The 21,188-nt window shown below is 44.9% G+C and overlaps 1 protein-coding gene across 2 annotated transcripts in view; it reads left to right on the top strand.

The window, feature by feature from the left end:
• Window positions 1–21,188, top strand: part of ENTREP2 (endosomal transmembrane epsin interactor 2) — a 358,647-nt gene that overhangs the window by 283,103 nt on the left and 54,356 nt on the right. For both annotated transcript variants that reach the window (XM_073801484.1, XM_073801483.1), the window contains exon 4: window positions 9,420–9,554. In XM_073801484.1, the coding sequence (XP_073657585.1) occupies window positions 9,420–9,554 (135 nt within the window). The remainder of the gene's footprint in view (window positions 1–9,419; window positions 9,555–21,188) is intronic.

Genomic DNA, 21,188 nt, shown 5'->3' with positions numbered 1-21,188 from the left:
CAGCCACCCCATGCAGGCCCTGCGTAGCCCCGGGGGATGCAGAGGGAAAAGGCAGCCCTTGTCCTGGGACTGTGCCCTGTCACTTTGTTGGGGTGACAGTTGAGTAAAGTGCCCTGCAGGAGGACCAGTGCTCTGGGAGAAATGTGCATGGGGAGCAGGAAACTTGAGTTTCAGGGGGGTTCAGTCCCTCCGGAGTGGCAGAGAAGGCTGCCCAGAATCGGGGGTGACGACCATAAAGTTATACACGGATTTGGGGCTGCACAGAGGTCGTCACCCCAAACCCCCGCAGTGTTCAAGGGTCACCTGTATTTTTTCTAGGTATTCAGATTTACTGGCACAGTTAGTCCCAGCATTTTCTTCTCATTTTTAATCCCCCCTGCTCTTGTATTTATGTCCCCTTTCTCATTCCTAATGCTGTTAGGGATATTAACTCTTCGCCCATCTCCTGAAAATATATCCGGGAGCTCCAGACCCACAGCCTAGAAGCTTGGGGGCCTCAGTGGGAAACGTGTGTGTTCTGACTGTTCGGCCCCAGGCCTCATTGGCCAGTTGTCCCCCATGCTTTGTCCGGGTCTGTCTTTTGTTTTGAGACTTCACAGATTCTGAGACTCTTGATTTGCTTTTCAAAGGACTCCACACATCCATGTTTCTGCAACCATTCTTTTATATATTCCTGTATTTTTATTGTTTTAATTTAGATGATCAGTCAAATATATTTTATCTCTAAAGACATACAGATGGCCAACAGGCACATGAAAATATTCTCAATGTAACTAATTGTTAGAGAAATGCTAATCAAAACTACAATGAGGTATCATCTAACACCGGGCAGAATAGCTATCATCAAAAAGTCTACAAATAATAAATGCTGGAGAGGGTGTGGAGAAAAGGGAACCCTCCCACATGGTTGGTGGGAATGTAAATTGGTGCAGCCACTATGGAGAACAGTATGGAGGGTCCTCAAAAAACTAAAAAGAGAGTTGCCATATGATCCAGCAATCCCACTCCTGGGCATATATCCAGAGAAAACTATAATTTGAAGAGATATATGTACCCCAGTATTCATAGCAGCACTGTTTACAATAGCCAAGACATGGAAACAACCTAAATGTCCATCGACAGATGAATGGATAAAGAAGATATATATATATCCAGTGGTACATATATACAATGGAATATTAGCCATAAAAAAGAATGAAATAATGCCATTTGCAGCAATATGGATGGACCTAGAGATTATCTTACTAAGTGAAATAAGTCAGAAGGAGAAAGACAATATCATATGATACCACTTATATGTGGAATCTAAAATAGAGCACAAATGAGCATATCAACAAAACAGACTCATAGATAACAGACTGGTGGTTGCCAGGTGGGAGGGGGCCAGGGGAGGAATGGATTGGGAGTTTGGGGTTAGCAGATGCAAGCTCTTATATATAGGATGGATAAACAACAAGGTCCTACTGTATAGCACTGGAGCTATAGTCAATATCCTGTGATAAACCATAATGGAAAAGAATATGAAAAAGAATATATATGTGTAACTGAGCCACTTTGCTGTACAACAGAAATTAACATAACGTAAATCAACTCTACATCAATAAAAACAAAAAAAAATTATCTTTTTATGTTTTTGAGACAACTGTAGATGAACAACCTATTATGCCAGCACCCTTTATTAGCAAACTATCTTTTTCCTACTGCATTGAAATGCTTCTCATATACTGGATTCCTGTAGATTATCAGTCTAATTTCTGAAACTATTCTATCCTATCAAACTCTTAGTCTATTTTTTTTTTTTTTGGGCTTCGCGGGCCTCTCACTGGTGTGGCCTCTCCCGTTGCAGAGCACAGGCTCCGGGCAGGCTCAGCGGCCACGGCTCACGGGCCCAGCCACTCCGCGGCGTGTGGGACATGTGGGATCTTCCTGGACCGGGGCACGAACCTGCGTCCCCTGCATCGGCAGGTGGACTCTCAACCACTGTGCCACCAGGGAAGCCCTCTTAGTCTATTTTTAAGCTGTTACCTTAGTGTTTTGATAATAGCATCTGGATAATTAATTTAATGTCTGTTAAGGCATCCACTCCTCCTATCATTCTTTTCCGGTTTGGGGGGGATAATTCTTGCACATTTATTATTCCAAATAGTCTTTAAAATACTTTTGCCCAGTTCTATCCACTCCACTGGGACTCTGCTTGGGTACTCCCGCACCTGTGCGTCCCTGGGAAGGACCAGCATTTTCAGGATGTCACAGATTTCTACTTGGGAGCCGATTGTGCTCTCCACGGATTCAGGCCATATGTATCAGTCCGGGTTCTAAGTTGTGAAGAAACCAACTTGAGCTATTTTCCTCCTGAAGGAATTATTATAGGACCCTCAATAGCTCAGAGTCTCCAGAATGGCCAGAAATCAAGTTTGGGGACTACAACGCCAGGAAAGGAGTGATGTCCAAAATCACACCAAGGAACTGCTTGCTGTGAGGGGGACCCTGTCATCACCCCTGGGCTTGTGGCTGACCCCGCTGACTGTGGGCTCTGGACGCTGCCCCCAGAACCCCAGATCCTGCCCTCTGGAAGGAGCACATGTCTGCTACTTGCAGGGCCAGAGTGGAGCCGGTTCAGTGCAAGCCTCTTTGCATCCCAAGCTCCCACCTAGAGTTTCCTGCAGGCTTTTCATGTCCCATGGGGGGGAGCCTGGGGCGTCTGCCTGCTCTCTCGCCGCAAGGCCGCCTGGGGAAGCCTTTCTGGTAAAAGTGGAAGACTCGGAACGAAGAGATTCCTCAAACTGGGAGGAAGGCTCAGTGGTAGCGGGCAGCCAGATAAAATGACCCACATCTCCTGTACCTGAGTTTTTGCCATTTAATAGCATTTTATACATAGCTTCACATAGGTCATTAAATTGTCGTGTTTAATTTCTAAGTATCTTATATTTGTTATTACTTTGAATAGAATATTTTTTTCTTTTTTTAATTGGTTGTTACTAGTATCATATTTATTATAACCAATGTAACAAATACTCTTTAATTCCCGTCATTTTTACTATAGTCTCTTAGATTCTTTTAGATATTCAACCACATTTGAGAAGAAAGATAATTCCATCTTCTCCAATATTTACACAGCTTACAGTATTTTCTTATTTTATTAAATTAGCTAGAGTTTCTAAAACAATTGTGTAGAATTGTGGTCATGGGTGTGGATAACTGTCTCATTCCTGATCTTTGTGGCATTGCCTCCAGTATTTCTCCAGTTCAAATGATGTTTGCTTTTGACATTTGCTTGATAAAAGCCTTGTCAAACTTAAGTTGTTTTCTCATATTCTTAATTGACTTACAGTTTTTATTACGAACGCCTGCTAAATTTTATGCAGTGGTCTTATGATATTTATTTATAGGATCGCATGATTTTTCTCTTTTGATTTGTTGATGGAACAAATTTTCTTAATAGATTTACCACTGTTCTAGAATTCTGTTTCTAAAATGAACCTTGGGTATTTTTCAGGGTAACCTAGGCTTTGGAAACAAGTAAATACAAAATGTTTAACAGAACAAAGTTTTACTTCTCCCTTTGCTATGTGGCCAGCCAGGCCTGGGGCTGCAGCAATCGGAATGCACACATTGACCAGTGAGGCTGCTAAGCTTCCAGGTTCTGGACGTGTTTTCAGGAGATGCTCTCTGAGTACAGAGCCAACCCTAAGGAAAGGGTAGCCAGAGACTGAGAAAGACAGCACTGAGACCATTTCAGTACCTGGCTGCCACCATACCTGAGTTCCAAACCTTGGACTCTGGTTTTGGTTTTATGAATCTACAAATTCCCTTTCTTGTTTAAGGCATTTTGACTTGGGTTGTATAGTTCTCATTCAAGATTCCTTTTTAATACAGCCATGAAATAGAATTCCTTTAATATAGCATTGGATTCAATTAGCCAGTTTTTTGCTTAGAATATTTGTGGGGGTTTTTTTTTTTTAATTGAAAGGAGAAATTGGCCTTTTGGTTTGTTAGTGGGGGTGGGGAGCTTTTGTTTTTTCTTTTCAGAATTGCTGGTGAGGCTTTGCTAGCTTTATAAGGTAACTGTGGTGTTTTCTTCCTTGTCTCTTGGTCTGAAATTGTTTTAAAATGTAGGAATTATCTTTTCATTAAAGGTCAGAGTGAACTCAGCCTGAAATGCCATATTGGACTTTCCAATCTCTTATGGTTATTGATCTTTATGTTTACTGCATCTTATGGACTCAGTATCATAGTTTTATTTTGCTAGGAAATTATCCATGTCCTCTAGATTTCAAATTTATGGCTGTAGAGCTGCCCATATTCTTTTAATCTCTACTATATTTATAGTTAAATCTCCTTTCTCATTCCTAGTGTTGTTTACTTTGGCTTTCTTTTTCAAAAATCAATCCTACCAAGGATTTGCATTATTATTATTTTTTTTTGGTCTGTTCAAGAATCATCATTAGGCTTTATTCGTCCTAATACCTTTATTTCTATTCCATTAGTTTCACTTTTTATGTTTGTTAAATTTCTTTTTTTCTGTCTTCTATTATTTTGTTTTCATTCTTTTCCTAATTTAAGTTTTACATTTCATTTACTTTCAAGCAAGCCCATCCGTTTTTAACTTTTTCTATTGAGAAACACAAAACACATATAGGAAAGTGCACAAAACAAAAATATGTAGCTTAGCAATTCATCAAGAATCAAATAACCATGTGACCTCCACTGAAGTCTAGAAATAAAGTGTCCCCAGCATCCCAAAGCCCTCCTTATGTACTCCCAGTTCACTGCCTCTCCACCCCCCCAAAGATAATCACTATGCTAATCTTTATGATATTCACATCTTTAATTTTCTAAACAATTGTACCAGCTATGCATGCACCTCTGAACACTATAGTTTAATTTTGTGTTTTTGTTTTTGTTTTTTTGCGGTAGGCGGGCCTCTCACTGTTGTGGCCTCTCCCACCGCGGAGCACAGGCTCCGGACGCGCAGGCTCAGCGGCCATGGCTCACGGGCCTAGCCGCTCCGCGGCATGTGGGATCTTCCCGGACCGGGGCACGAACCCGTGTCCCCTGCATCGGCAGGCGGACTCTCAACCACTGCGCCACCAGGAAAGCCCTTGTCTGGTTTTTTGAACTTCGTTTCAGTAGAAGTATTTCTTTTTTATCTGGCATGCTGTGCGGTATACTCGTGTGGCATGTTGCTGTATTTATGTTCATTGCTTTATAGTATTGCATGGTATGAATATAAAACAGTTTATTCATCCATTCTGCATTTGATGGACCTTGAGCTCTTTCCTGTGTGAAGCTGTTTTAAGTAATGTTGCTATGAACTTTCCAGTACATGTTTTTTGTAACCATTGCATGCATATCTGTTGGATATAGTCCTAGGATGGAAATATCTGTTGGGTATTATGTTAGATTGAGGCGCAATCTTTAACTTAAGTAGATAATGCCAAGCTGTTTTCCAACATTTCTGTCTCAATTCACACCCCACAGAAGTGTATGCATTCCTGTTGCTTCACATCCTTATCCTCACTTGGTATTGTCTATTGTCATTATTCTTCAGTTTTAGCGATTCTGATGGGGATGTAATGACATCTCACTTTATTTTGATTTCTGTTTCTCAGAGTACTATTGTGGTGGGGCTCAATATCGCATGTTTCATAGGGGTTGTTTGTCTTTTTCTGAATATTTAAGACAGAGCTTTTTGTTTGTTTTGGATATAAGTCATCTGTCACATGTGATGCAAAATCTCCTATTTTTACTCTCTTATGGGTATTGTTTGATGAAAAAAATTTTAATTACAAATAGTCAAACACATGAGTCATTTGTTTATTCTTAACACATTTTGAGCCATGTTTAAGAAGTGTTTCCCTATCCCAGGGTCATGAAGATAGTCTCCTATCTTACCTTCTCACAGTTTTATTGTTTGGACCTTCATGTATTCATTTATAATCCATGATAAAAATGCTTTAAAGAACATATATGTTTAATTAGGTCCTATTTGTTTATTTTTGTTTTTATTTCCATTACTCTAGGAGATGGATCCAAAAAAATATTGCTACGATTCGTGTCAAAGAGCGTTCTGCCTATGTTTTCCTCTAGGAGGTTTATAGTATCTGATTTACATTTAGGTCTTTAATCCATTTTGAGTTTATTTTTGTGTATGGTGTTAGAGAATGTTCTAATTTCATTCTTTTACATGTAGCTGTCCAGTTTTCCCAGCACCACTTATTGAAGAGGCTGTCCTTTCTCCATTGTATATTCTTGCCTCCTTTGTCGTAGATTAGTTGACCATAGGTGCGTGGGTTTATTTCTGGGCTTTCTATCCTATTTCATTGATCTGTATTTCTGCTTTTGTGCCAGTAACATACTGTTTTGATGACTGTAGCTTTGTAGTATAGTCTGAAGTCAGGGAGCCTGATTCTTCCACCACCGTTTTTCATTCTCAAGATTGTTCTTGCTATTTGAGGTCATTTGTGTTTCCATACAAATTAAAAAATTTTTTTGTTCTAGTTCTGTGAAAACTGTCATTGGTAATTTGATAGGGATTGCATTGAATCTGTAGATTGTCTTGGGTAGTATAGTCATTTTCACAATGTTGATTCTTCCAATCCAAGAACAGGGTATATCTCTCCATCTATTTGTATGGTTTTCTGCCTCCATCTCTCTATTGTTCAGGCAAAGGTAGTTTGGGTAAACATGTGGGTACTGGAAACCACATCATTGCCTGTATAGAGCACACTGACATTATACAGGAGGGAGTGAAAGTCGTGCACACAACCTGGCCTCTGAAATGTTCTCATCCATCTCACAGCTGTCCCCAGGCTCTGCAGGCCACTGGGAGCCCATGGTTCCCTGTCACTCCAATACCGTCTCTGTCCCCATAGCCCGCCCCTTCCCATACTGTCTTAATCCTGCTTCAGATGAGAAATAAATCAACCCCTAGAAATTTTATGTAGTTAGGCCTCCAATTCCAGAATAAATATTTTCTAGCAAAGAGAACCAGAAATAAAGTTCCATACAGGGATTTCAGCAATTTTGTTTCCTGTTCACTCTTGTTGTAAATCTCAGTGCCTTAAACAGTGGGCTGAGGGCGGGTGTGTAAGACACCTCGGGAGAAGGCCAAGAAGAGGCCCCTGCCCCGGGCTGCCTCAGGGGGGGAAATCAGTAGCCTCAGCTCCCCAGAGCTGGGCCTTGTCAAAGATGGACAGAGCTCTACCTCAAAGTGGTGAGGACAGGTTTTCATTAGAAGTAGAATGTGGCAGTTGGGAGGAGAGTCGAGTGTGTGCTTGAACTCGACTTCAGTTTGCACAGAGGTGACCAGGCGTGTTAAAGGAAGGATGAGGGAGTGGGGGTGGGGGGGAGTGGGGCCTCAGTAGAGTCAGGGAAGTGGAAAATCACAACGGGTTAGCAGGGTCCATGCGAAGATGCCCGCTGTCTGTGCCAGCTGCTGGCAGTCACCGGAGACAGGCTCCCCTCCCACACAGGCTGGGACATGGGCCCTCTCCCGAGGCTGGAAAAAGCAGCCAGTTCTCCTGGCAGCCTTGGGCTTTCTCAGGCAGGCACTTCTGGGGGGGTCAAGTCCTGTAGGGATGTTGCCTTGAGCTGTTAGAGCTTGTTTGTGTTTTCAGGCCTTATAGGCCATGGTTGAGGCCTTGTGGGGAAGAGGGCTCGCGGGAGCCTGGGCAGAGTTTGACCAGGAGAGAGCCTGTCCACCAGCCTCCCTCCGGCCTCCGTTCTGGGTGGTGCCGCCCCAGCTCCCCTCCCATGCACCTCAGGTCCAGTATGCTCTGAGGCAGAGTGGTCTTCTCCCTGAGCACATGCCCGGCTCTGATGGCCAGGGTCCACCCGGCACCCAAGGCTGGGGACCTCAGAACCCCCAATGGGCACGGGCACCTGGTGTGAACTTTGACCTTTTTTTTTAACCTTTATTTTACCTTTTAACAGTTTTACCTTTTCCCTCGTTACCTTTTAAAACTTGGCCTCGAGAATCATAACCCTTGTTTTCCAGTTTTTTGAGACCAGAAATAAACATTGCCAATGACATGACCATGGAGATTTCAGTGGCCAGAGAGCCACGGCCGTTCACCTTGGTCTGGCCCATGCCTCTCTACCAACGGCGGCCCTGACACTGGTGGGCAGCGGGCCCTGTGGACCTCCAGGGTTGGGTGCGGGGTCAGGTGTGGGCTGCACTATTTCCCGGAGTGTTGTACGGCTTCTTTAGCCGGGCTTCAGCCCTGGAGCCTGGAGACATCTCTAAAAGCATGAGCATCTCTATAGGCAGCTTTCGCAGCCCCTCCTGCCGTAGGTGGGTGGCTGTGGCAGGGGACAGTGGTTTGTGCGGACACCGCCCTCCTCCCCCTGCCTCCCGCCCTGCCCCCGAGGCCTGCGCGCAGATTTGGAGAATCGCTAACGAGCAGTCCTGGACACACGAGGTCCCCCCCGCTCACTCACACGTGTAGTGATTTATAAATTATTTGAAAAGACTGAATGAAAAGAGCAAAGATGAGGCATAAAATAGGTAAAGGATAAACTATCTAGAGGTTTAAAATAGATGAAAATTTGGCCATGGACGATGCCCTTGACCTATGGCTGTCCCTCTTTTAGTTCACTTTTCCAGAAGCCCAAGGCTGTGAACAGTTGGGTGCGTGTGTGACAACCCGACCAGGACTGGAGATGGGTGGGGACAACTGTGTGTGTGTGCAGTGTAGTGATTTCTCTCTCATTCCTGCAGCCAGGTCAGGGCAGGTCCACTTCAAGCTGCAGGTCCGGCTCAGGTGTGCTCTGTGGCTCTCCTCCTGGGGTCCAGGCTTTTAAAAACACTTGAACTGCATTTTTTCTTTCCATAGTCTTTCATTTTCCCAGGTGTTTTTATTCATTCAGCTCTTATTGAAGGCCCACACCTCCTGGGCATTGTGAACATTGTAATGGTTAAGATGTGGCAGCTGCCCTCGGGGGCACACAGACACGAGTCTCTGCTGCTGAAAAAGTGAGTCTTCAGCAGGGGAGAAGCAAGCAGCTCCCGAGAGGGAAACCAGACAAGGCCTCAGGGATGGCGCTGGAGTTGGGTCTTGACGGATGAGTAGGAGTTTGCTAGGCCATGAAGGGAGACAGGAGCTGCTGACCGTGGGAACAGAGTGTATGTTATCACAGACATGTGATAATGTCTCCATGCTCAACTTCATGTAATTTTCTGTAACTTCATAACTTAGGTTTCTTCAAATTTATTTTTTTATTAATTGCTTTTAAAATAGAAATTTTAAATAATTCCTAATAGTGTTTCTGATGTCTTTTTTCTATTAAAAAAATCGTCTTGGCTTTATTGTTTAAAGAAAACGAGATGAGATGCTTGTCACATGGTGTTCTTAAGCATGTGTGTAGCTCAAGCACGTGCCCGGTTTTAACCGTGAGCTCTGTGTACTCCTGTCTAGATTAAGTTCGACAGCGTCGAGGTGTGTGTCTGCTGTGAGATGCAGCATCAGTCCTCGGGCTGCAGCAACCTTGGAGAGACACTGAAGCTGAACCCGCTGAGGGAGGACTGCAACACCGTGCGGCTGACCTTAAAGGTGACCCAGGCTCCACTGCTTCCACCTCCCATCCCATCCTTGCGACGTCTCAACATCTCATGGGAAGGTTTTATTAACTGCGTTCCTTTCAGTTCTTAGTTCATCCAGCTGGGTCACATGCAGCAGGGAGTATCTTTCCAGAGAGCGTTTTAAACCATTAGAGATTTCCACTTTAAAGGTTTCACTTTCTGGGTTTTCCATTTCCACCATTTCACTCTCTGACTCCCACATCTGTGAAGCAGGGCTGAATGTGTTAAAAGAGGTTGTTGCAGATGTGGATGTGACGCGTGCCACTGCTTTTCCAACATTTTTTTAAAATTTATTTACTTTTGGCTGCTCTGGGTCTTTGTTGCTGCATGCAGGCTTTCTCTAGTTGCTGCGAGTGGGAGCTACTCTTTGTGGCGGTGCTTGAGCTTCTCACTGTGGTGGCTTCTCTTGTTGCGGAGCTCGGGCTCTAGGCACACGGGCTTCAGTAGTTGTGGCTCGTGGGCTCAGTAGTTTTGGCTCGCGGGCTCCGTAGCTGTGGTGTGTGGGCTCTAGAGCTCAGGCTCAGTAGTTGTGCCACATGGGCTTAGTTGTTCCGTGGCATCTGGGATCTTCCCGGACCAGGGCTCGAACCTGTGTCCCCTGCACTGGCAGGTGGATGCACCACTGTGCCACCAGGGAAGTCCCTCCAACATTGTTTTAACTGAAGTATAGTTGATTTACAATGTTGTGTTAATTACTGCTGTACAGCAAAGTGGCTCAGTTATACATACATTCTTTTACTATATTCTTTTCCATTATGGTTTATCCCAGGAAATTGGATATAGTTCTCTGTGCTATACAGTAGGACCTTGTTGTTTATCCATCCTATATATAAGGATTGGGAGTTTAGGGTTCACCTCTGATAACCCCAAACTCCCAATCCTTCCCTCTTCCACCCTCCTCCCCCTAGGCAACCACCAGTCTGTTCTTTATGCCTGTGAGTCTGTTTCTGTTTTGTAGATAGGTTCATCTGTGTCATATTTTAGATTCCACATATAAGTGAGATCATACGATATTTGTCTTTCTGACTTATTTCACTTAGTATGATAATCTCTAGGTCCCTCCATGTTGCTGCAAATAGCATTATTTTGTTCTTTTTTATGGCTGAGACAACATTTTTGCTATTCCATCATCAGGGAACAGATGGGTACTTATTTCGCCTTTTTAAAGATATTTGGAGCAAGAAATTTTATAGTCTCCCATGGCAATCTATTCTTATGTACAGCATCTGATTTCTCTTTAATGACATGGAAAATTGTTTATATCACTTCTTTCTTTTTCTTCCTACAAGTTTTTCCTACTCCTGAAAATTAACATTGGCCGCTTAAAAACGTGTATGAACAATGAACCCAATTCTTCTCTTTTCCCTGAAACTAAACTGCTAAACATTTTTTGAAAGATGCAGCTACGGTCCAAGCAGCTCTTGGTGGGTGGTAAAATGGTATTTACGGTATACAGGGAGCCCTGTAGTACATACGTGTGCAAGGGTTGCAGTGTGCGGGGATCTGGAGGCTCCAGAGAGCCACGCTGGCACCTGGGAGAATGGAGAGCAGTGTCGCCGTCTGGAACGGGGGCCTGTGGTTCGTCCTCCATGGGTGTCATTTCAAATACTGGCAGTGGTGAACCAGCAGGTCTGGGGAACTCCCTGTGAACTCCAGTGCCCTGGGAAGCTGGCTGGCAAACGAGCAGTGGCCACAGAGATAGAGGTTGTGCCTGAGGCCCCCAGCACCTCCCTGTTTCACCGGGAGGATGGTCCCTGCTCATTGGTCCCAGCAGCCCACCAGAGCGACAGATCCAGGGACTTGGAGGAAGCCAGAAGGCAGCAATCAAGGGCCCATCCTCTTGGTCACAAGGTGTTCCTCGCTGTCTCACGTTGAGTATGGCCACGGCTTCTACCTTAATAGCTCCTGGGGGTGCTCAGCGTCATCCCACCAGCGTCGGCCATGCTCACCCTGATCTCATTCTGCCTACTCCTAAGTCTTCTGCTCAGCCCAGGCACTGTTTCTTTCCATATTTAAAAAACGTCATAAGACAATAGGTCATTATAATGACAGTGCAACCCCCCCCACCCCGAAGAAGCTGGCACGCCCCCAGGGCATCTTACAATGCTGCAGACTGCCTGGGTGTGCAGATGTGAAGTGATCAGGTCACACCCCTCTCCCCGGTGGATGGATTGGAGGTATCTGGCCTGCTCCCCCAAGGCCTGGAGTTCCTAACGCTGCACTCAGGGGCCCCCTCCAGCCCCTGAGGAGGTGACCTTGGCTTGAACAGTGAGGATGGTGTGGGGTCAACAACGCTCCCTCCAAGAATGCAGCCGGGCCTGGGGGAGCTTGCTGTCCACCCTCGTCCACTGTTCTGGTGCCCTGACGAGAAGGCCATGAGGGATAGGGCGGCTTGAATGGAATGGAGTGAAGGACACTGAAGATGTTCCAGCCAAGCTGGGAGCCTCATTGAATGGCTCATCCCCATGGACGTTCGCGTTGCCTGGGACAATGGTAAGAGTTGAAGGAAAAGAAAGACTGCACCAAACTTCTCAATGAATTTGTTTCCAAAATGTAAGTAGAGGTAGTGCTGGTGGCGTGAGGCCCAGAGGAGGTAGGATTTATGACTGAGGTGGAAAGAGCAGCAGTTTGCAAACGAAGCGACCAACAAGGGATTAATTTCCAAAATATACACACAGCTCATGCAGCTCAATATCAAAAAACAAACAACCCCATCAAAAACTGGGCAGAAGATCTAAATACACATTTCTCCAAAGAAGACATACAGGTGGCCAAAAAGCACACGAAAAGATGCTCAACATCACTAATCATTAGAGAAATGCAAATCAAAACTACAATGAGGTATCACCTCATATCAGTCAGAATGGCCATCATCAAAAAGTCAATACATAATAAGTGCTGGAGAGGGTGTGGAGAAAAGGGAACCTACACTGCTGGGGGGATGTAAATTGGTGCAGCCACTATGGAGAACAGTATGGAGGTTCCTTAAATAACTAAAAATAGAACTACCATATGACCGAGCAATCCCACTCCTAGGGCATATATCTGGAGAAAACCATAATTTGAAAAGATACATGCACCCCTATGTTCATAGCAGCACTATTTACAATAGCCAAGACATGGAAACAACCTAAATGTCCATTGATACGTGAATGAATAAAGAAGATGTGGTACATATATACAACGGAATATTACTCAGCCATAAAAAGGAATGAAATAATGCCATTTGCAGCAACATGGATAGACCTAGAGATTATCATACTGAGTGGAGTAAGTCAGACAGAGAAAGACAAGTATAATATGATATCACTTATATGTGGAATCTTTAAAAATATGATACAACTGAACTTCTTTACAAAACAGAAACAGACTCACAGACATAGAAAACAAACCTATGGTTAGCAAAGGGGAAATGTGGGATGGGGGGTATAAATTAGGACTTTGGGATTAACATATAAACATTATATATATAAAATAATCATAAAATAGATGAAATAGATAATCAACAAGGACCTACTGTATAGCACAGGGAACCCTATGCAGTATTCTGTAATAACCTATATGGGAAAAGAACCTGAAAACAAATGGATATATGTATATGTATAACTGAAGCACTTTGCTGTACACCTGAAATGAACACAGCATTATAAATCAAGTATACTCCAGCATAAAATAAAAAATTAAATTTAAAAAAAGAGCAGCAGTGACCAGCCTGCCCCTGCCCCTCAGCCGAGGGCCTGGAAAGGGAGCAATGGCTCTGGGGGGAGCTGAGATTCATCCAAGATCAGGAAGACAAGGGACTCTTAGAAGTAAGAGCTTGTTTACTGCTGTCCTCTAACTTTGTTTTTGTTTTCCAAAATTGTCTTGGTTATCCTAGTTCCTTTGTATTTCCATATAACTTGTGGAATCAACATTTCAATTTCTGCAGAAATCCTGCTGGAATTTTGATTGAGATTGCACTGAATGTACACATCAACTTGGAGAGAACGGATATATTCATGGTTTAGCTCTCCACTTATTTAGGTCTTCTTTGATTTCATCAGTGTTTCTTTTTTTCCATCAGTGTTGTGTAGTCTTTAGTATATAGAGCATAACATATTTTATAATGTGTATGCTTAGAGTATTTAATGTGTACAGGTGCTCTTTTAATGGTACTTAATTTTTTTTTAATTGTCTTTTGTTCATTTATATATAGAAATTTGATTTTTGTGACTGAGCTTGTATCCTGTGATTTGCTAAACTTACCTACTAGTTCTAGTAGCTCTTTTATAGATGCTTTTGGATTTTCTATGGAGGCAATCATGTGCTATTGATTACCAGAAAGATGCCATCTTACATCTTCTTTTCCCATCTGGTTGCCTCTGATTCTTCTTCCTTGCCTATTGCACTGACTAGAATCTCCAGCAGTGTCAGATAGAGGTAGTGGGAGCGTACATGCTTGCCTTGTTCCTGATTCTAGGGATTACATGTGTTGTTAGCTCTGAGTTTTTTATAGATGTACACTATCTGGTTGTGGAAGTTGCCTACTATTCCTAGTTTTCTGAGAGTTTTTATCATGGTGGATGTTGGTCTTGTCAAAGTACCTTCTGCGTCTACTTAGATGTTCATATACTTTGTCTTCTTTATTCTGCTAATGCGGCGAATCACGTTTTTTTTTTTAATTGAAGTATAGTTGATTTACAATATTATGTTAGTTTCAGGTGTACAGCAAAGTGATTTACTTATACATACATATATATCTATATCTATTCTTTTTCAGATTATTTTCCATTATAGGTTATTACAAGATATTAAGTATAGCCCCCTGTGCTATACAGTAGGACCTTGTTGGTTATCTAATTTATATAGAGTAGTGTGTATATGTTAATCCCAAACTCCTAATTTATCCCTCCCCCTCTTCCCTTTTGGTAATCATAAGTTTGCTTTCTATGTCTGTGAGTTTATCTCTCTTTTGCATATGAGTTTATCTGTATCGTTTTTTTTAGATTCCACATATAAGCAATATCATATATTTGTCTTTCTTTGAATGGTGAACCAGCCTTGCATTCCCCAAAATCAACCCCACATGGTAAGTCTTTCCTCAGCTCTGTCGAGTCTTCTGGTGACCCTGTGGTTTCTGTGACTGTGCTTTTCATTTCTAGCATTTCCATTTGATTCTTACATGTAGCTTCCATCTCTCTGCTAAGTTCCTTATATGCTCTGGTCCACCTTTTCCACTAGAACTTGTTTGACAGCATCGGCCCCAGGTAAGCCCGTCCTCCTATCTCTCCGTAGAGGTGTCTGTCTTTCCTTGGCATTTGGATTAGCTGGTTGCCCTGCGACCTTAGCTGTCAGATGGGATCAACTTAAGATGTGAATTTGCAGAGTGTCCAGTGTCTTATTTTTTTTGTAATGGTGGGGTGAATGCTCTTTTTAGCTGTCTGCATCCTAAGCAGAACTGGGAGGTATTATCCATAATGACCTCCCTGGTATAGAATTTTTGAGGAGCACATTTACCCCCTAGGGGTTTATAGATGGTGTGCCATTCTCTTTTGACATCGAATATTGCTGTAGAGAAAGATCTTACATCGGCATAATGCTCTCCCCTTTTTTGGTATGTGGTAGTCATCAGTGTTGTTTAAAAATATTTTTAACTCTCCAAGTTCCCCTAGACCTAGTCCTAGTGCCCTTTTGGGTGCCTGGAGCCACATGAGTGGAACATACGTGGATCACTTTTCCAAGGCCGAGTGTGTACCTGTGGTGTGAGATTCTCCGGGGCTGTCTTTCCCTCTGGCACAGTAACTGGCAAATCATAAGTGTTGGCTGCACCATCAGCCTGGGTCCCTACCATGGGCAGAGACCCCATAACTCACCCACAAGTACCCACAATGGACACATGGCATGAATGAGAAATAAACCTCTGTTGTCTTAACCCACTGAGACTTGGGGGATGTTTGTTACCACAGCATAACCTAGCCCAGCCTGTCCGATACAAGGCAACATGGTTTTGGTCCTATGTCAATGGTGTTTTTAAATGATCAAGTCCATTAATTTCACTATGATATGTCTTGACACTGATCAGTCCTTCTCAAATTTCCATGGTCCACAGTGCACCTTTCAGCCTGTGAGTTTGCATCTTGCTTTATTTCAGAAAAACTTTCTTGAACTATGCATTTGAATTTTTTTTTCTGTTCTCTTAGTTTGAGGGTAACTGTGCCTTCCTTGGACCACTCTGACCTTTCATCACTATCATTTTTTTCTCTAGTTTTTACAACTCTTTCTTTTCCACCTCACTTTGCTCCATTTTCCTAAAGCCTCTCCTCCTCGCCTTGTTCTCTGCAGTGACTGTTATCTTTGTGCTCTGCTTCTGACGTGATCTCGGGTTTGGGCAGCTCACCTCTCAGTCTGTTTCTTTGTCGTTTATTTCTTGAGCCTTTGTGTCTCTACTTTTAGATCTTAGACTGAGCCGCCACCTTCCCAGTTTGGTCCCAGCCTTCCCCCAAGGATGTCTGTAGCTAGTTAATTACACGGGGGTGGGGGGGGAGTTTCCATGTATTTTATCCCTTTCTTAGATCTTTTCTGAGGTCCATGGATACTTCAAAGCACTAGAGGCAAGTCCTAACCCCTATCAAGCATCATGCTCTATTTAAATAGGCTTTAGCGTAATTAAGGTTTTGTACTTCCTTTTCATAAATATAGGTACTTCTTCCGCTGCGATTCATGTAGATCCAGGTACCACATTCTCTAGTTTTCTTGTAATTAGTCGTGCGCTCTTTTTTTTTTAATTGACGTATACTTGGTTTACAATGTTATGTTAATTTCTGCTGTACAGCAAAGTGATTCAGTTGTACGTATATATATCTTCTTTTCATATTCTTTTCCATTATGGTTTATTACAGGATATTGAATATAGTTCCCTGTGCTATACAGTAGAGCGTGTTGTTTATCTATTTTATACACAGTAGTGTGCACTGTGCAGTCATTTTTAATATGCTCATTATGCCTAAAGTCATGCAAGCCAGCTTGTGCTCGGTGACTCACCCGCTGTGAAGGGACCTGGGGTGGCTTCTCCATGTTGAGACTCTCGGAACGCGTGGGGGTGGCAGGAGGCACGTGGGGAGGGGCAGGCCTGCTCCTCCGCGGAACACATTTCCTTGGGAGCCAGAGGAAAGGCACGAACGGGCATGTCACTTTGATTAGTTTCCCTTGCCTGCTGTTTTGATCAGCAATTAGAGTGGGTTTGTTGGTCCTTTAATGTCTGACTTGAGGCTCTAGGTATCTGATTAGTGATGTTCCCTGCCTAAATTTCCATATTAGATGATGGATTATTCATACTTTGTATCTAATGAACTCAGTTTGTGCCCAGGAAATCCCGTATAATTGGTTTGGGAATCGACACTCTGTTGATTTGAGGTGTGTTTGAATTAGCTGATGGTGACTTAGGGAGATTGGTCTGATTTCTTCCTGACCTTCACACCACCCTCCCCCCCACCGCTCCCGATATCTGGAAGGTTGTGCAGGCATAATCCACCGTCGGGGAAAACAAGCAGAAACTGGTCTTCTTCCTGGCTGATAAGGAGTCTAACTGGAACCCAGAAGATGGTGGGGATGCTGCCTCACTTGTCCCTCAGATTATTTTCGGGTGTCTGGGGGCTCTGAGCCCTCTTCCCTGGATCTCTTTTCAGCTTTCCCCAGCCGCATCGAATCCTGGATCCTGGGGGCAGACCAGCATCTCTCAAACATAATGCCTCCTGCCATGCCCAGGTTTGCTGCCCCACCCTGACAGGGTGAGGGCAGGGGAAAGGGCAAAGGGCATAGAGGGGACCCGGAACTCCATCGTGCAGGGCAGGGATCCTCAGAACTGTAGAACTGGACGGATGCAGCATCCTGTTGCCTAGCATGTGGCTGAGCAGGCAGCAGCCCAGAGGGGGTCAGATGGCTCCTCCTGGGTCCCTGAGCGAGTGTGCTGACGGGCAGGTCTCCTTGGAGAGTCTCAGTTCTCCAAGACTCAAGTGCCTGCTCCCTGATGATGGAACCTGGCGGGGGGGCATCCCATTATGAAGTCCATAAAGAGGGTGGCCTCAAAATTAGGATTTCAGCATCCGCTTTCCCAAAGCACTGGACAGTGGTGGGAATTGCGACCAAAGGAGGTCCCCTTTCCTGATAAGATAATGTCTAGGCTTTTGGAAGATTGACAAAATAAATGATAAAAAGATGTTTTGGTAGTTTAATGGTTGTCTTTGCCAAGTCAAACCCAGCACAAGATTGTGACATATTTTCTGATCAGTATTAATAGAATTTTTAAAAGATTACACAAATTGGAATTGTTAGTTGATGGAATATGCTTCGTCATATGTTGATATTATATCCATCCCAACTTTCATTCTTTGCTATATCCCAGAATATCATTATGGTTTTATTATAATGATGTAATTCTAATTCAAAACAGAGTTAAAGATCTTTTTTCGTTTGGTTGTTTGCTTCAAGTACCTGGTTTAATTTATTGAGCCGTAGTAAAGCAAATTACCTAAAGAAACTTTATCAATGGACAAGGAGATAAAAGCTTCCCAAGAAATCAATCAGTTATTGAGTTTATATGCTTCCTTATCTTCTCTTGAAGATCCTTTTCTTTGTCTCTAAGGGAGTTAAAGGGAAAAAAATCCCAGTAAGACAATTTCCTAAATACCTAGGGACCTGAAAATAATCATTTAATCTTGAGTAAGTTTTTAACCATGCTGAAGGAATAAAAATGGTTCTGAGAATAAGTGAACACTAATATTTTGTGACAAAACTCACAGCATTGACTGGCAGTGTGAAACAAACACACACACACACACACACACACACACACACACACACACACACACACCCTGCTAGAAGGGACCTTCCCATTTTCTGAAGTGGGCAGCCACACAGAGCAAGACAGACGGTCATATCTCTATACAGCTTTCTTCTCACCCCTGGATCCCCAAGGGGGCGGCTCACGGGTCCCTCTGGCCAAGTGGAATCCAGACAGAGATGAGAAGGATGTGAAATTCCCGATCTCCCACTTAGCAGTCACGGGGTCCCCGTAAGGGAATGTGCAGAGAGATCGAGCACAATTTATCTCTGGCAAGGCTTCCCCCCACCTCGCCCCCATGATAGGGTGGGGATGCCAACCACATTCCTGAATGGCATCTCTGCCCTTGGTTCCCAAAGCCACCGGAAGCCTTCCTGCCCACCCTCTGATTTTGGTGGCATCGCTTTCCCCTGTGTGGTTGTGATGCTGAGTCTTGTGGGATGTCTGCAGCCCCAAGTCTGTATGGCATACTTAGAATAATCCTACAGAACAGAGGTTCCACCCAAGAGGCCTGTGACTTATCTGTACCTGCTCAGTTAAAACCAGGTCCGGGAGACTCAGATGTTGACATAGAAGTATTTCTAGGGATGTATTTGTAGCAGTCCCTGTGCGGGCAGCCTCGTTGGGCTGGTTGCCTCTCGTAGTCCCTCAGCACTGCCCGCCCCGCAGGATGGGATAAAACCGCCTTTGTCCCTCCGCCGGGCGGTTTTATCCCCGTCTCCTCCTCTTTGCAGGGAAGAGCCACAGCATTCCGGGCGCTGGTCCCTGCAGAGCTCTGGCATCTCCCTCTCTTAACCCCAAGTCTCCAGATCCCATGTCCTCCACACCAGCACCACCACACACTCCAATATCGTTTCCCTGAGCCCTGCCACCTCCAGGATGGCCTGGCGGGACGCCCCAGCTCATGGCCCCAGCCTGGGCTCCTGCAGCTTCTTGTCCAGCCTCCTCTCCCCCAGGCCTTCTCCCCAGCCTCAGCTGGACTCCACCATGCGAGTCCATCCTTCTCCCTGCCCAGGGGCCAGATCCATGCCTTCAAGGACACATGCACCAGTGTCCAAAAGCCCCACCACTCTGTTCCTAGCCCCTCTCTGCTGGCGCTCACTCCCTGGATGAACCAAACTGTCCACATTCCCTCCTCATCTGCACCCAGCAAGACCAGTGGGCCGCGTCGTGAGGCCTGTGGCTGGGCACCTTACACCGTGAGCACCTGCCTCACCTGGCACCTGCCTCACCTGGCGCTCCACTCTGTGCAGCACCTGTGCTGCCTTCCCCTGCCCATCTCTCTCCTCAACTCTCCAAAATGACGATTTCAGATCTTCTCCCCTGTATTAGTCAGGGTTCTCCAGAGAAACAGAGCCAATAAGATGTGTGTGTGTCTGTGTGTGTGTGCGCGTGTGTGCGCACGCGTGCGTCTGTGCGTACATATGAGAGAGAGATATATTTAAAGAATTGGCTGACATGATTACAAGGCTGACAAGTCCAGAATATGCAGGGTGGGCAGCAGGATGAACATCAGGGAAGAACTGAGTTCAAGTCCAAAGGCCATCTCTGTCTGCGGCAGGATCCCTCCTCCTCGGGGGAGGTCAGGCCTTCACCTGGTTGGATGACCCCTATCCCCATTTGGAAGACACTCTGTTTTACTCAGGGTCACTGCTATGAATGTGAAGCTCACCCCAAAACACTCTCATAGAAACATCCAGAATGATGTTTGACCACATCCCTGGGCACCACAGGGCAGCCAAATTGACACACAAAATTAGTCATCCCAGCACCCCTGCAGTGGGACCACGGAGGGGTCCCAACCTCCCTCTCCTCCCGCCACCCTCCCTGGCCGCTGTCCCATCACCTCACACTGACATTAACGCTGCACATCCCATGAGGTCGCACTTGCTTTCAGGGCAAAGACCTACATCTCGGAGCATGTCTCACAGAGTCTGTCTGGCCTCAGTTTGTGACACTCTTGCCTGTCCCCTTCCCACAGCCGCCCTGGCCTCCTTAGCCTCCAGGACACACGCAGGATGCTCCGTGCTCTGGGGTCTTGGCACACGAATCTCTCCGTGTCTGGAAGGCTCTTCCTCTCCACTGCGATGGGCTCATTTTTCCTCATCCTCCGGCCGTCAGCGTTCCTCCAGCCCTCAGGCTAGACCAGCACCCTCATCCTAAGTTCTCACAGCTCCTTGTACTTTATCTTCACATGACAGTGACCACGGATTGTAAGCATGCCCTATCCAGACCGTAAGCCCCACGGAGGCAGGAACCAAATCTCTTTGGCTCACAGTGGCTCACAGAGAGGGATGGGGCCCTGGGCGACACTCTGGAACCGTCTCTGAAATCAGTGAGGGTTTTTTTTTTTTAAGTTTTTGATAGTTTTCTATTCTTTTTATTAAAAGTAATTAATTAATTAATATTTATTTTTGGCTGCGTTGGGTCTTCGTTGCTGAGCGCGGGCTTTTCTCTAGTTGCGGTGAGCAGGGGCTACTCTTTCATTGTGGTGCACAGGCTTCTCGTTGCAGTGGCTTCTCTTGCTGCAGAGCACAGGCTCTAGGCATGTGGGTTTCAGTAGTTGTGGCGTGTGGGCTCAGTAGTTGTGGCACATGGGCTCAGTAGTTGTAGCTCACGGGCTCTAGAGCGCAGGCTCAGTAATTGTGGCGCGTGGGCTTAGTTGCTCCGAGGCATGTGGAATCTTCCTGGATCAGGGCTCGAACCCATGTCCCCTGCATTGGCAGGCAGATTCTTAACCACTGCTGCCACCAGGGAGGTCCCTCAATGAGGGTTTTTAATTCATTC

This window comes from Tursiops truncatus, chromosome 2 (genome assembly GCF_011762595.2).
Source record: "Tursiops truncatus isolate mTurTru1 chromosome 2, mTurTru1.mat.Y, whole genome shotgun sequence".
Taxonomy (NCBI): domain Eukaryota; kingdom Metazoa; phylum Chordata; class Mammalia; order Artiodactyla; family Delphinidae; genus Tursiops; species Tursiops truncatus.
Note: the sequence above shows the minus strand (reverse complement) of the source record. Positions and strands in the feature narration are given on the sequence as shown.